General features: G+C 36.2%; 1 protein-coding gene and 1 long non-coding RNA gene across 3 annotated transcripts; both read right to left on the minus strand.

Moving 5' to 3' along the window:
- Positions 1 to 6,872: 6,872 nt before the first annotated feature.
- Positions 6,873 to 9,893, minus strand: LOC118439320. 2 transcript variants are annotated; one of them, XR_004837350.1, is made up of 6 exons: positions 9,769 to 9,893; positions 9,555 to 9,662; positions 8,222 to 9,471; positions 7,674 to 7,810; positions 7,365 to 7,574; positions 7,026 to 7,109 (listed from the first exon to the last, which is right to left on the minus strand). XR_004837350.1 is itself a non-coding variant. In XM_035860556.1 (5 exons), the coding sequence occupies exons 3-5, from the start codon at positions 8,418 to 8,420 to the stop codon at positions 7,467 to 7,469; spliced, it is 444 nt and encodes a 147-aa protein (XP_035716449.1). In that variant the 5' UTR covers positions 8,421 to 9,471; positions 9,555 to 9,662; positions 9,769 to 9,893; the 3' UTR covers positions 6,873 to 7,466. The 2 variants fall into 2 exon arrangements, 1 of the variants encoding a protein (XP_035716449.1); XM_035860556.1 differs by having other exon boundaries at positions 6,873 to 7,574.
- Positions 9,894 to 11,621: 1,728 nt separating this feature from the next.
- On the minus strand, positions 11,622 to 12,693 carry LOC110860834. The gene is made up of 3 exons (XR_002548991.2): positions 12,587 to 12,693; positions 12,419 to 12,514; positions 11,622 to 11,955 (listed from the first exon to the last, which is right to left on the minus strand). It is a non-coding gene; the product is annotated as an uncharacterized LOC110860834 (long non-coding RNA).
- Between the last annotated feature and the right edge of the window lie 2,571 nt (positions 12,694 to 15,264).

Below are 15,264 nucleotides of genomic sequence, written 5' to 3' on the forward strand. Positions count from 1 at the left end.
TGTTATAATTATTGAACATTTTCGGGGAGTTGCCCGAGATTAGTTTTACATGGCCTAAATTTAATGCACCACTTAATTAGCTGAAAGCTCCCACTTTTTTTGGGGGTACCTCCCACTAGCTGAAATCTTCACTATGTCGTTTTTTTTAGCCACCCAATTAGCTAGTGGTAGCCACTCATTTATCTGATTTCTCACTTAAAGTTATAAAGCCCAAAAACTACTGCCTAAAGCTAATTTTATCACCTTTATCACCAAAAGGTTACTCATCTTCATTAACATAGACAACTCTCCATTCACCATTCCTCTTCTTCACCTTCACCATATTTATGTCTCTCCAATTCGTTTTCAAAATTTATGTTTACTGGCTCACGTTCCAATGATAGCTTCGGATGCATCAGCTATCCGTAGAGTTGGATTAAATACTCCTTGGGTTCCGTGACGTAGCCCATGAAATAAAAATTCAAAATCTTTTTGAAGCATGCACTCAACTTGACTTTTTTGCTCAATGTGATCTTTCATGTTCCCCTGAAGTTCTACCATGAGGGATTTGGCCAGCAGAATAATTCTATGTTTTGCAATGGCGGCAGAGGTATCTAAGAATCAATCCTTCTTCAGTAGTATTTTTTCCTTGGTACACCCATTCTTTACTTTGTTTAAGAAATATCTCAGCTTCAGCCCTACTTTCAAAACTCTGTATTTTGGACCAATCACTAACCTTACGAATTTTTTTGCGGGAGGTATTTTCTCATCTTCAGATATGCTATCAAGACTGGCACTCCCTTTATCCCAAAGTACAACTTCAGAACAATCCATTTTAATTCGAATAGCGAAGTTAGTTTTGGGAGCGAATTGGAGAGACATAAATATGGTGAAGGTGAAGAAGAGGAATGGTGAATGGAGAGTTGTCTATGTTAATGAAGATGAGTAACCTTTTGGTGATAAAGGTGATAAAATTAGCTTTAGGCAGTAGTTTTTGGGCTTTATAACTTTAAGTGAGAAATCAGATAAATGAGTGGCTACCACTAGCTAATTGGGTGGCTAAAAAAACCGACATAGTGAAGATTTCAGCTAGTGGGAGGTACCCCTAAAAAAAGTGGGAGCTTTCAGCTGATTAAGTGGGGGCCTAAATCTAAGCCGTTTTACATTTAGTTTTACACATTGCATTAAATGACACGGATTACGGTTACCTGGAAAGTAGATTAACCTTAAGCAACCGTTATGACCCGAATCCACATTTGACCCAACTCTAATGGCAGAATTTTGCCCATGTGCTCATATTAGTTCTCGACAAGAAGGCTGGTCTTATTTTATCGTAACGCTAATATAATGTACAATCTTATTTTACTGATATCCGGATAGGTGCCAATATATATAATACATAGATGTCATTATCTCAAGTTAATAAGTATAATTTCACATACCTACATATCATTTATTACTGTTAAGCACACATGTCATACAATGACTTCTTTCCCTAAGAAAAATGTCTTCAAATGATTTAAATATTTTACTCCTATTACTTTTTCTTAAGCGCCAACAACGCTCTAAATAAGCCCCGCACAACCCCCTGCATAAATTTCAACACAGTTTTCTGCGTCACAACGATAAATCCCTCAAATCCGAAATATATTGGTTTACAACTCTTCCTAAACTTCGCCATGTATTTCTTTTCCTCCTTCGCCTCCCATCTGGCCGCCCCCACCTTCCACGAGGTTAAACACTCTTTCGAGCTGGCTTGAATTTTACCCACGCAAACCAAAAATCCCGCCCAAACCAGCACAGTGAAAGGGACACACACCAGCAGCACCATTTTCATGGAGTCATCAGTCTTCCTGCCTTCCACGATTAGCACATACCCCGAAGAAATGGAGAGTTGGGCGAACAGCGTGTTCAAAATGGGGAGGTAACGACCACACAGAATTGACAAATCTTTCATGAGAAGTTGCAATGATCGGTAGACCAAGACGAGATTTTCTGGGGATGCCCCAAGTGCCGGGGAACATTTGAATTTCCCGGTATAGCGCGGGCCCCTAGTTAGCGCTAACTCCTCCCGTAAGACGGGGAGGATGAATAGGATAAAGGCGGTAAAAGTTTGAACCATTAATTTAATGAAGAATGTCACAAAGAAGAATTCGTACAGGATGGCCGGTGTATAAATTAAGTGGGCAATATAAAACAGTATCCGGTAATTGGAAAACAAATTGGGCAAATGAATAGGGTGATGGGGAACAAGGAAAATTTGACTCCACATCGCGATCGGGAGAAAAGTTAGCATGAAGTTTGTGGGACGAATTATTTTAAACAGGTTGCGATTCAGAGCGGATATCGCAGTGGATACGGGATAATTCCAGAATTGTTCTGAAAAACAAATTTGTAAAGTCTGTAAATATATTTACGCAGTCAAGTCATTGGTAACGCGTAAAATCCGTAAATTGTGTAAAGTATTTTTACAAAATAAGTAAAAAGGCGCTCACGATCTGAGTAAGACGAGCGCATTTTTCTAAAAGTTTAAGTGAAAGTGACATAATTTTTGAGTTTTACAAAGTTACAAAGACATTCACGAATTTCCTAATTGTGAAATTTGAATTTAGTAATATTCATAAGTTGAGTTCAAATTTGAAAACACATTTTGTAATTGCTGCATATGTACATATGTCGGAAATGAAGGGCAAAAAAATTTCCACTTTACAAAATTTATGCGTAACAAAGCGATTTATGCAATGTATGTATTTACCATTAAACTTCGTGACGTATAAAAACATTGAATTCCAATTTCGACCAATTCCTTCCGCCTGTGTCGAAAATACGTACGTCCCCACCGACATTCCCACCAAGGCGTAAGAATCTACCAACAATAAATTGAAGTATGGAGAATTTGGTGTAAATTTATACCGTGTGGTTTCCACGATTAAAGCAAAAGTGTGAAAGTAAATTAGTTTCTGGACAAGTTTCGTTCTTGAATAGTATTTCCTGGAGAATTGTAACTTTTTCAATTTCTTATTCCAAATTAACGGGAAACCAAATATGTTTGCGGTATTGATCGTTTTTGAAAATTCCTGGGAAAATAGATCGCTAAACATTTTAACTAAATGTGTATTTGCAGTAAAGTGGACCTTCCTCAAACAAGAAGTAGAAATATCTAGATTTTTATGTAGCATGTTTGTAAAGGAATCAAGTATTCATGAAATATCGACATTCAGCCGATATATTGCCAAGATACATATTTAATAATTTCTTATTAACTTCGCAGTCAAATACATAAAGCCCTTTTTAATATTAAACCTGAATATTTCATTTCGACGGGCTTGCACAAAAATTGATAAAGCATACATACATATATACATATGCACGCACGCCTAGCGCTACGTATTTGCACATATGTGGATAGCATACAGTAAGCAAAAATTTAAATCGTACCCTTTTCTGCAACGTCATAAATCCATGGTTTTCTACTTGATGGAAATCAATTGTTATTATGTAATACATCAGTCTTATAGCAAATTTAACGTAGATTCCGAAAATGACACGCGTTTTTAGTTTTTCCTTACCGATTATGATCCACTAATTAGAAAGTTGGGGAAGATTTAAAATCCATGCAAAAAATTAAATCGTACCCTTGCGGGTTTTTAATCAAAATTATGTCTAATAACTAGTTAACACTTTGAAGCGCCTCGGTTTACTTGAATTACAGCTTTGATATGCCGCGGGATGAATTCTACTAATTTTCTGTCACCTCCGGTCAGTCGTTTACCCACACTTCGCTTAAAATAACATTCAGGTCATGATTGGACTTCGGTTTTCGGTTCGAAATCCTCCTCGCCTTTTTTTTTTTTTGTTAAAAAAATCCAAAAATTATTGCGAATACTTTATTCAATCTTTTTTTTTTTAACATAACGCACGAATTTAATTCCAATTAATTAAGTTAAGTCATCAATTACATATCATTTATTATAAAAATATTGAGGCGACGTCTTCTCGACAAGGCTTTGCAAATTTGGCCGTCATGGGTAGGAACTAAGCCAGTGCTTGTCTCCCGTATCTTCTTGCCTCTTAAAATGTTACAATTTTGGTAATTTTGGACAATTTCATAATTCATAAAATAGTAGCATTAATCAATATAATTATAAAGTTTTCTTATCATAGGAAGACTAATTTACGACTAGATTTCAGTTAGTCATGCAGAAAAGGAAAATTAATTGCATCAAAAACCTAAACTAATGTTTATTTTATTTCTAGAAATTTTATAAATATCAAATTTGTCCCAGTTCTTGTGAAATTTCGGAAAGAGGCTCGAATTTATATGGCATGCATAAAAATCGGTCAAAATCCGACCATAAAGAAGTTGACGGAACGAGGAAATGAGATCAAATTTACCTGAGTAATTATTTAAATTGTGGACAAACGCTTTATAAATAATATTATAAGCGTAAAAGATTATAATATTGCCCCCCGCATGCGAAACCCCATGAAGGAAGGCGTCGTCGAAGGCTCGCGTGTCAATGTTTACTTTTGTAAGGAATTTGGCTACTATTTTTCGCAAATCTAACGTATATGGACTTTTAAGTAATGTTCCACTTTTGGGTATCCACCTCCTCCTCGCCGATTATGCCCATAAATTTTCGCTTGGGTTGATGCCAGTAGATCAGGCAACCCACGAAAGAGCATTAAGTTCCTTTCACACGAGGTACCGATCAATAAACTTCGCATATTTTTGGGCTCCGCCTTGAAGTGCAAAATTATTTTCGTCATGAGTCTCAATTGCCACGCTCAGCAGACTTAGTTTCCCTCCAGAATTGTCTGCTGGACTTCCTTGTTGATGATTGACTCAGTGAAGGTAAAGTTCCAACACAATTCCAAAATTTTAGGGCCCAAACCATCACAATTCCTTCACTATGTTACACGGTATTTTTCATGCATTTGGGTTTAAAGGCTTCTCCAGGTTTTCTCAACATCTTCACGACTGCATTTGACCTAAATATGCTGAATATGATTGTGTCATCCTGATTGACACGTTTTCAGTCATTCAGAATACTAACGCTGAGGTGCAGGGTGCATGTAGGACGCTGCGCCATATTTAACTCATAAATGAATGGCTTCTTGCTCCTACTTCAACCCTTAAAGCCCCTTTCTCGGATCCGGCTTCTGATTTTTTTAGTGGAAACGGTTCTTTTGAATTGTTCTTGAGCTTCAGATGCAATTTTCGGGGCCAAAAGTCCTGAGTTCGTCAAAATCTTGCGGATTATATTTAGATGGTCGCCCTTGTTTATTACCGTTTTGTGTACGCGTCAATGAAAATTGCTCAAGAATCGTGTTTTCTTCCATGCCAAGGCAATAAATTGGATAGTAGGCTCCTAAAACTTCGTTCCCAATGAAATTTTGTAGTAGCATATTTTTTTCCTATGAAGAAAAATAACAATCTTCCTTCCCATAGCATACGGCTATTTTCTGCTCATTTTGCGGGATGTCTAGCAGCATCAAAATTAAAAAATGTGAAACCTTTTACATAAAAATATTAAAAACTGTATATCGATCGAATTTCAGTTAACAATTATTGTTTTTGAGTGTGTGGAAGAAGGAGATGATCAAAAAACCGAAAGGGTACGATTTATTTTTTTCCATGAATTTTCAATTCCCCTCTACTTTTTCATTAATCGTTCATTATCGGTAAGGAAAACCAAAAAATGCATATGATATTCGGAATCTACATTAAATTTCATACCATATGGATGTATTGCATAGTAAGAATTGATTTCCATCAAGCAGAGAACCATTAATTTATGATATCCCAGAAAAGGGTACGATTTAAATTTTTAGCCCGAACCAGGGCTTATGTAATTGTCATGTCCGTCTGTCTGTCTGTCTGTCTGTCTGTCCGTCTGTCTTTCGATAACTCTCGAACGAGTTGACCGATTGACTTGAAATTTTTACCATATGCATATTGGACAAAGTTAGGAAACGAGTTTGAAGATGGGCGACATCGGTCCAGTGGTTGACCGGTGGGGGTCTTCGGAGTGGGTGGGGTATTATACACCAAAATTTCAAAATCGTCATAGAAAGCTCAAATTTGGTACAGAGGTTGCTAATGGCTCCTAATGAAAGAATATGAAGTGAAATAGGAAAATTTGTCCACCCGAGGTACCCGAGGGGTGACCCATACCGATTTTTCAAAATCATCCAATCGAGCTGAAATTTGGTATAAAGGCTGCTAATGGCCCCTAATGGAAGAATATGAAGTGAAATTGGTAAAATTTTCATCTAGAGGGACCCTATGGGGTGACCCCCACCGATTTTCAGAAATTAACATAGAAAGCTGAAATTTGGACCAGAGTTCCATACTGCTTTTTCACGAAATAACATGAAGTTAAATATGAACAAAAATTAACCAGGGGGGCTATAGAGACGACCTCCACTAGGAAGTAGTCAAGGGAAGGGATAGTAAATATTTTTAGAATTTGGAGCCTAGTAATACGAAGGATTGATGAAAGAATTAGTGCAAAATAGTAGCACATAATTTCATAGAAAACTACTGACAAACATGGGTTTACTAATCATTCCTGGTTCGGGCTAAGCAAAGCTGAACTGATAGGTTTTTCTTACTGTACATACATACATACATGTACATATAATTGCATACATACATACGTAAGGAATGTAATTTAGCAAAATTCGAAAATAACTCTGCTCGCCTATTTAAATAAAATGCCCAATTGTTCAGACAAATATTTTTTGACAATTTCTTACGAATAATTCGGCAACAATGGTCATATATATATTTAGTGTCGAAATATATACGGTTTATTTATGTACGTATCATAATAAATATATATGTACATACATATATATTTTCGTTACTTAAAACAAAAACGGAATAAAGTATACATTTAAATATGTAGATATGTATATATTGATAGATATATATATGTATAGTAAGGTAACTTATGACAAAAATGTGTAGTTTATATGAATAAATTTTCTATGGAACGTGAAACGAAACATGTACAACGGTCTATACACAAATGCATACATATATTACATAATTGTATCCGTAATATTTATTAACTCACAACGGAGGTCTCCAAACGTATGTATGCTCGCAGATTTTGACCAAACTGGTGTCCATCGATCATAAATTGAATTATAAAATTTGCAAGTGGCATTATCTCCCAATGCGCAAGTTTAGCAGAGATATTTGCATCCGAAGAGGATAAAAGGTACATTGGAAAGTTGGAAAGTGTCAAATCTGTCTACCTTGGGGCATGTTTTACCATATTTTTATGCAAATTTCTCCTCCAAACCTGAGCACTGTGAGATAGTTCCATTTGAAAATTGTATACTAATTGAATTTGTGATCGATTCATAATTACCAGGTTGGCCTAAATCTGTGAGTAACCAGGATTGCCAATAACTCCACAAAACTCGGCTACATCTAATTATTGAAATCGCAGACATAAACATATCCCTCCATCTTAAATCCCACCATCATACGGTACGGTTCGTACCACTCTAAATCTCGACACGGGCATTTCGTTTGACGCCATGAAATCCAATATATTTCTCTGAGATTCATCGCCAAACTGAAAATTAAATCAGCAAATAAAAATAAATATGAATCCTTATTAGAAATCAAGTTATGTATGTAAGTCTAGGCAATTATATAACTATTTACAACTTACTTTAAGATCATGAATAATGACCGAATCCATTCTTTTCATCGCGACGAGCAGCCCCTTAAATAGATCCATCTCACCGTCTGTCAAATCGTGTCTGGTACGATTCCTTCTGTGCGTCCTGATTTTTAAAATATTCAGCTCTGCATGAAGTTTAAGTGCATGTAGGAATAAAAGAAATTAGCATTTTAGTTAAAATACGTATGCAAATTTAGCAAACATTCTGCAAACTTCAATTAAGCTTTGTTTCACAATGTATGGATGAGAGTGCAATTTCAGGCGCCAAAGAAACCGCCCCCTTTCGTCTTAACGGTCCCATGTGAAATTGCACACAACAGTTATGTAAACATGTTGTTTACATAATTGGGAATTATTCAAAATTACATTATGCAATAAGGGTATTATGCAAAAAAAATGCAATTTCACCGCAGACGGTCTTAACAATGGGAAATTCAGTTTGAACACGCGATCACCCACTGAGAAAGAACGCTTAACCAGGAAAATGTACACTTTTCGACACTTCCAACCCGTTAATTTGAAAAGCTAGCCCTCACCTTTGTACAATTCAGCGCCATCCAACAGAGCCTTAATGGCATCCCAGGTTCGTTCTGGATACGTCGGGACCCAAAGATACAAACGGTCCAGCCTGCCCAAACCTGCACACGCCTTGAGAGCCACGCCCAACTCCAGCCCACCCTCCTTCTTCTTATGCATGCTGTGCACCATCAAGATCTTCAAGTTAGGAAACGCCATCTTCAATCCACCCAGAAGTCTGGGATCGTACAACTCTTTAATCCACAAATTCGTAACTTTTGCGAAAATCCGTTTCAGGCAGATTTTTCAAAATTGTATCCACGCTTGTCTTCGTTTTAGACACCTTTCCAATCGTAAGCGATTCTAGGACGGGCATTCTTTCGATATCTTCCCAGAAATCGGCATGCTGAATAAAGTCGATAATGACGTTCTGGAAGGTTCGCAGTTTCGACATCTTTCCCGGCAAACGGATTCCGCGTTGGGTCGAGTTATCGAGATTGTACTTCTCTTTCATGCTGTCCATTTGATGGAAGCGGCAATAGGCAAAAGCCAAGTGGACGAGTTGGTCACCGACTTGACCCAGCATGCGTGTAACTTCGGACGGTTTAAGGTCTCTCAGAGCGACGTCTAGTGGCCGAACGTCGTCCAGATGGAGGGTTAAGGAGTCCAAGGATTTTGAAGTTTCCAAATCTGGATAGACTCCCCATGAAATCTCGAGCTTTCTCAAGTTTGGTGAGGCGTTGACGACCAGCTGAGCAAACCTGGTCAGAGTAGGCGACGCCGCCACGACTTCAGAATTGAGCTCGAACACGGTCAAATTTGGCTTTTGTGGGAGCTCCTGAATTTCTTCACTGGGAACATATTCTTCTTCGTTGAACACACAGGTGATCAGTAATTGTTTCAAATTGGGACAGGAATTTTTTAAAACTTGGAAAATGGATGGTAGACAGTCTTCATCATGAATACCCAAATCCAAAAGCTGGACTCGATCGCTAAATTTGTCACATACGTGCATCAACTTGGCGGCGAAGGAATACGTGCCCTCGGTGCGATGTAAGGTGTTGGCACTGATCCGTTTCGCAAGTCGGTCGTCCAACTTGTAACAGAGTTCGAAAAATAGAAAGGGGTCGTTTTCATGATCCTTATTGCTGTCCAGGTTTAACTCGAGTCTCGTGTTTGGAAGGGAGAGGACCATTTCATTTCAGAAGTGGGAAACTAGTCGACAATTTTTCAACGGTGAGGAACTTTGTTTTAATATTTCTGTGAGAATCTGGAAGTGGGAAAAGGTAATTTTTGAACGTGATATTTTCAAGTTGAAAATTTCAACGATTTTAAGATTTTTCTTTAGCTTACGATCGGATTATTTAGTGCGACTGCTTCCACACTTCTTTCTCCTGGAGATTCCATAATTCTATTATACACGAGAAGAAAAATCGTTGTCGAATTTGGGGGTTTTCCTGTCTTAAATAAAATATCAATTGAAATAAATATTTTTTTTAATTGCATTATTTTCAAATCATGAGAAATTTGGGATAATTTGAATAACAAATTTTTTCAAATGACTTACAAGTTGATGAAGGTGAGGAGTAGTGCGGTTTGAGGAATGAATTGACCTTAATTTAAGTTAATTAAATTAATTTATTGGAGAGGAATGCTGAATGTAGGAAATGCTTTCACGTTTTTGTTTATAAACATAAATAACACATGACGGATTCACAATTCAACCGGTTAGTGAATCTCGGGGCAATGTGGATATGTACATATGTATGACATAATATGGAAATTTTCCATGTTCCAACATTATTAAATATTATGGTCAGCATGCAAATTAGAAAATTCAAACGATCATTAGCTAACTCGAACAATCTGTTGGTTGTGTACATAAAATAATTTTACAAACCTTTGTAAAATAAGAATGTATGGTTATTTTGCTCTGAGTAAGTTTACAAAAATTATGAAGCTAATGTTTTTAGGAAATATTAGTAAAATTTTGTAAAAGCTTGTAAGTTTGTAGAATCTGAGAAACACCCAGTCTCAAATGCTCAGCACAAGCAAAGTTCTTGTGAGACTGACAGTAGCGTAGCAGAGGTCGACGCCGACAAATTTTCGGCGGCGGCGGCGCCAGTTTTTGGTGATTTTTCGGCGGCGTCGGCGGCGCGGCGCGGCGTCGCAATGTTAAAGGAATAGGAAATCAAATTTTTCGGCGGCGGCGGCGCGTAAAATGCATCGGCGTATGGCGGCGCGGCGGCGTGAGGTCGGCGGCGTCGACCTCTGTAGCGTAGCTTCTCAATTTCTGTAAAAGTTCAGTCTTGCGTGGATGGAGAGTACATGCAGAAACTTTACTTTAAAAGATGAGATTACAAATAAAATTTTATTTAGCAGTGAAGTCTTTCTACTTATTCCTTTGGGATAGTGACGAAGACAAAAATAAAAGTAATAATGCCATCAGAAATAAAATATTTACTATAAATGGTCTCTCCAGATAAAAATTTTATCAATTCCAGGTCATATCCTTCCATTAGGAGCCACTAACAATCTGTATACCAAATTTCAGCTTTCTAAGACAATTATGAAATTAGGTGCATAGCACCCCACCCACTTATCCTTAGATGACCTCAACGGGTCAACGATTTCACCGATTTCGCCCACCATCGAACTTATTTCCTAACTTTGTCCAATATGCATCTGGTATAAAATGGCAAGTCAAAGGTGTTCACGGACGGACATGACGATTCCATAAGCCCTGACTCGGGCTAAGACCATAAATACTCCATAGCGCGGGTGTAATTATATAGTTACTATATAGCAAGCACTCTGAAATTTTCGTTATAAGGAAAAGTCGCTGGTGTCTCAAAGACCTAATTCTATCGACCCAATTCTTGTTTCCCCTTATAGTACAGTGGGGGCGATCTGTAAATACCAAGGTAGTCTCCTTCATACTTAAACTGGGAAACGCAAACATTCACCACCATCAAAACTTTTTTCTGGGAGGTCATATCGAAAAATCCCTAAAGATAGCACTAGATTAGGTCCGTAATTGATTTTTCGGTCTCTTCATTTTTTCTCTAAAACGCACCCCCTTGGCTGTAGGGCCCGGTCAAAAGTTTTCGAAGGGGGGGGGGGCGGGGGGTGAATGCATACTAAGGTGTAACTGTAACCATAGTTTTTTTTACCTCACCTTAGAACAAATATGTTAGAAAATTCAAGTTTAAAAACATTTTTATGTGCATATTTTCAGGGTTTTGGAGCACATATTTTGCGGAATTTACGTGCATACATATCCGCCCTATGATAATTATACAGAAAATGCATTATGGAATGAGATTATAAAAATCGCTACAAATTTAAAATTTCGTCCGATTTTGCTTTGGACCAGCGATAAGGATAAAAAAATCAAAATAATACCATCAGAACTTCTACTTTTATATGTGCGTACGTAATTCTTAACAAACATGTAAATCATTTATTGTCCAATTATACATACAGTTCGCTATAAATTGTTATCATCAATTCAAAGTATCAGAATTTTACATATTTATTAAGATATGTAAATAAATTTTGAAGATTATAAATTTATGAGTAATTTTTTTCTTACGGGATTTTAATTTCTGCAAGAATTGAGCTAAAATTCTCAAAATTGCTACTGTTTTACGGCTTCACCCACAAGAAAAACATTTAAATGGTGATCGCTTCTCCATTACACGCATCTCCCCAGCTTCAATTGCATCTTGACCCTCAGCCGCCTCCGGGTCAGCTATAAACAATGCAATTTTTAGCTAAAACGTCATTAAATCATTAACAGAGGAGATCTCCCAGGAGTTGCTGTCAGATTTTTAGGGTCAATCAATCCCTAATTTATTTAATGTAAAATTGGTAAAGGACAAGATCTCTCAATTGTCACGTTTGGCGGAGATAATTGCATCCGAAGAGGAGAAAAAGTGCCTTAAATTTGACAAATTTTACACTTTCCAATTGGAAAGTTCGTGTCAAAAATTGTGTCAAAAATGTCATAAAATTTGTAAAATTTGTCGTAAATTTAAATTTACGGAGCGTTTCTCCTCTTTGGATACAAATATCTCTGCCAAACGTGACCATTAGGAGATCGTGTCTTTTACAAAATTCATATTAATTAAATTTGCGATCAACTACCACTAATTTGGTCAAAATTAGAGAGCCACCGCTGGGATACCTCCGTTATAATAAGGGTTCCAACCTACCTAGATCCATTATCGCGAGGGGATGAGCACTTGTCTCAGTCACCGCACCCAACACGACCAGTACGGCCAACACGATTAAAATTTTTCCGGTCATATCTACCCAAAAAAATAACAATTTAATATTACGCACAGGTTCACAAATATTTAAATTTATAAATGAAAACGTACTTTTTTTCTTAAAAATTGACGTAATAATCTTAGATATGAGGAGGCTTCTTTAGTTTCTTGAGTGAATTTTATCAATACTTTCTCAACCGTATTTATACCTGTCTCCGAGGACAAATTAATTAATCTATGTAATAACTGATTGCGTCAAACCTACATATTTGCACGTAATATGGAAATTTTCCATGATGCACCATAGCTCATAAAATCTAATAAAGTACGAAAATTGTTAGATAAATTAGTAGTATATTTTCTATTTCTTACAATGGTACAAGCTATTAATACATACATACGTGTGCATATTGTATATACGGGAGTATGATGCAAGAGTATATGTATGTATATTAAACAGTGAGACCATTATATTCCGGATATAATAGAATATGTACCTCCTCATGAACTTGGAATTGTTGTGGAACACAATGCATTTCGAAAATTATGGAACATCCGGCAACGTGAAAATTTATTACGTAACTTACAACTGACGTCATTGGGTGCAAGTTATGTTCTTTTACAGAAAACACTTAAAAATGAGGTTACTATTTTCAAAAGTGAATAAATACCCTCTGAATTCTGTAAAGTATGCTAAATCCAGAGTAAATTTTACTATTTACTCATCAAGTTCCTCTTACTCTGGGGTAAGAATAGTTTACTTAAAGAATTTAGAAATCAGCGTGCATTTGCTTTTCAGAAGGGTTACATTATTTTTAAAAGTGCAGGTTGCATAATTTGTTATGTATTTATTTAAATGAGACAGCATAAAGAGACTTAATTTGGGAGGAATTGTTTCTGATAATTCTTGCTAAATATTTTTAAATTGGCCTTTTAGGAAAAAATAGCTGTATCACGCATAATTCTTTAATAGAAAATGATTCTGCTGAGTTTTCGTGTGGTAAAACTCTTCGGACAGATTTTTTTGCTCTGCTGACCATAATGGGCTTATTTATTTAAGCATGTATGTTTATCAGGCTGAAACTAAATATGCACACAAATTGATAGGTTATTCAATTTGTTCAACTAATTGGTTGTGCTTACATAATTACTATGTAGTCGGCTGTTAGGGGCTGTGTATAAATTACGTAATGCAAAAATCGCGATTTTCTTGACCCCCTCCCTTCCCCCTTTAACATTTGCAACATAGGCACGATATAATTGGAACCTGGGACCCCCCCCTCTCCCGTTACGTAACTTGTGTACGGCCCCTTAACTCAAATACTATTACCCCTAGGATATATGTATGTACCATTTAGGATTAGTTAAATATATTTTACGTAATTTTATTTCCAGATCAACTAAATTCAATATCTGTTCAGTATATTTCTAGAAGCCTTAATTTTTTTTGAAAATAAAACGTTTGTCTCGGGCACTTCTGATAGTGAAGGCTGCTACAAAATGTAAATTTCGTCAAGATTGCATTTCGCTTTCACGTTTTGTACCTTTGTCGAAACTGTTCCCCTCCACAAGTCGTCAGCTTCGCTTACCGAACCAAATTTTAGGATCAGGTAAGATCAAAGTTATCCAATTTCACTTCATCTACTAGATCAAATTTTAGGTATGCCTTCTAAAACTTTCTTAAAATATATACATATCAAACTTTCAATCCTTCTATAATCTATTAATTATAAATATGCAAATAAGTAATCATATTAATTTTTAATTTAATGATTTGACATACATATATGTATGTAAATATACCTGTGTCCATACGTATGTCGAAACGAATGTGGATACATACATATAAAATTACGATATGATACGTGGTTATTGCAACCAAAAATCGCGTAACTTTCCAAACTAATGCATACATACATTAATCCCTGGATCATCATATACATAAATCTGGGACAGAATCTCTTTGTTAAAGTGGGATACACGTGTATGTAGTTGTTCTTATCACTGTGCGTACATACACACGGATAATAATTTTAGCGTAATATTACCCATAATTATTCACCAATATTACATACATATTCCAAATATTTCCCACTTTGTGCTTCAGTTCGAAAAGACAATCCGGAATTTGCAGGATGTCCTCTAAACAGAAATTTATCCTAATTTCGATTTCCGTCATGGCTGCGTTTTCCTTACTCGGCACCTTCAGGAGGAATGACGAGGCTCAAATCCGAACAGGAAGTTGGCACAATTTACCAGCTTGGATGATGAGACTTGGAAGGTAAGCAATTTATTACAGCTTGGGACATGTATGTGTATATATAGTTGATTTTAATTCAGTGCATACTTTTTATCACAAAATTTAATAACGAAAAAAGGAATAAGGAATAGGAAATATATTTCCTTTGAAAACTTATGAAATTTTGGGGATCCATATATACATACATGTAAACTTTTGAAATTAAGACATTTTGGAGAAATTCATAGCAAAAATTCGATCGAGGGAAAATGGGCAATCAATTATTTCGCATTACAACTCATTTAGGAAATTTGCGAAACTCAAAAAATTTATTTCGTATTTCGCAAAATATCTATAAGCATATATATGACTTGAAAGTACCTTAAATTAAAAATGGATTGTATTCGAATTAAAGCCCGCATATTTTGTTTAGTATGTAAAAATCATGTTAAAATTAATACCCAATTTCATTCATGGATGATGTTTATTTAGCAAAATACAGGTAATTTACGAAATTTGGACAAAAAGCATGCACTTCTAAAGTATTTAC

The sequence above is a fragment of the Folsomia candida genome, unplaced genomic scaffold (genome assembly GCF_002217175.1).
Source record: "Folsomia candida strain VU population unplaced genomic scaffold, ASM221717v1 Fcan01_Sc034, whole genome shotgun sequence".
In the NCBI taxonomy this organism is placed as follows: domain Eukaryota; kingdom Metazoa; phylum Arthropoda; class Collembola; order Entomobryomorpha; family Isotomidae; genus Folsomia; species Folsomia candida.

Bases quoted from the DNA above. Each gene is read 5' to 3' on its own strand.
- LOC118439320 (XM_035860556.1), bottom strand. From the start codon at position 8,420: ATGGCGTTTCCTAACTTGAAGATCTTGATGGTGCACAGCATGCATAAG. The intron at 7,811-8,221 runs GTGAGGGCTAGC...AACTTCATGCAG, and splicing joins TGGCGCTGAATTGTACAAAG to AGCTGAATATTTTAAAAATC. The intron at 7,575-7,673 runs GTAAGTTGTAAA...TTTAATTTTCAG, and splicing joins TCATTATTCATGATCTTAAA to TTTGGCGATGAATCTCAGAG.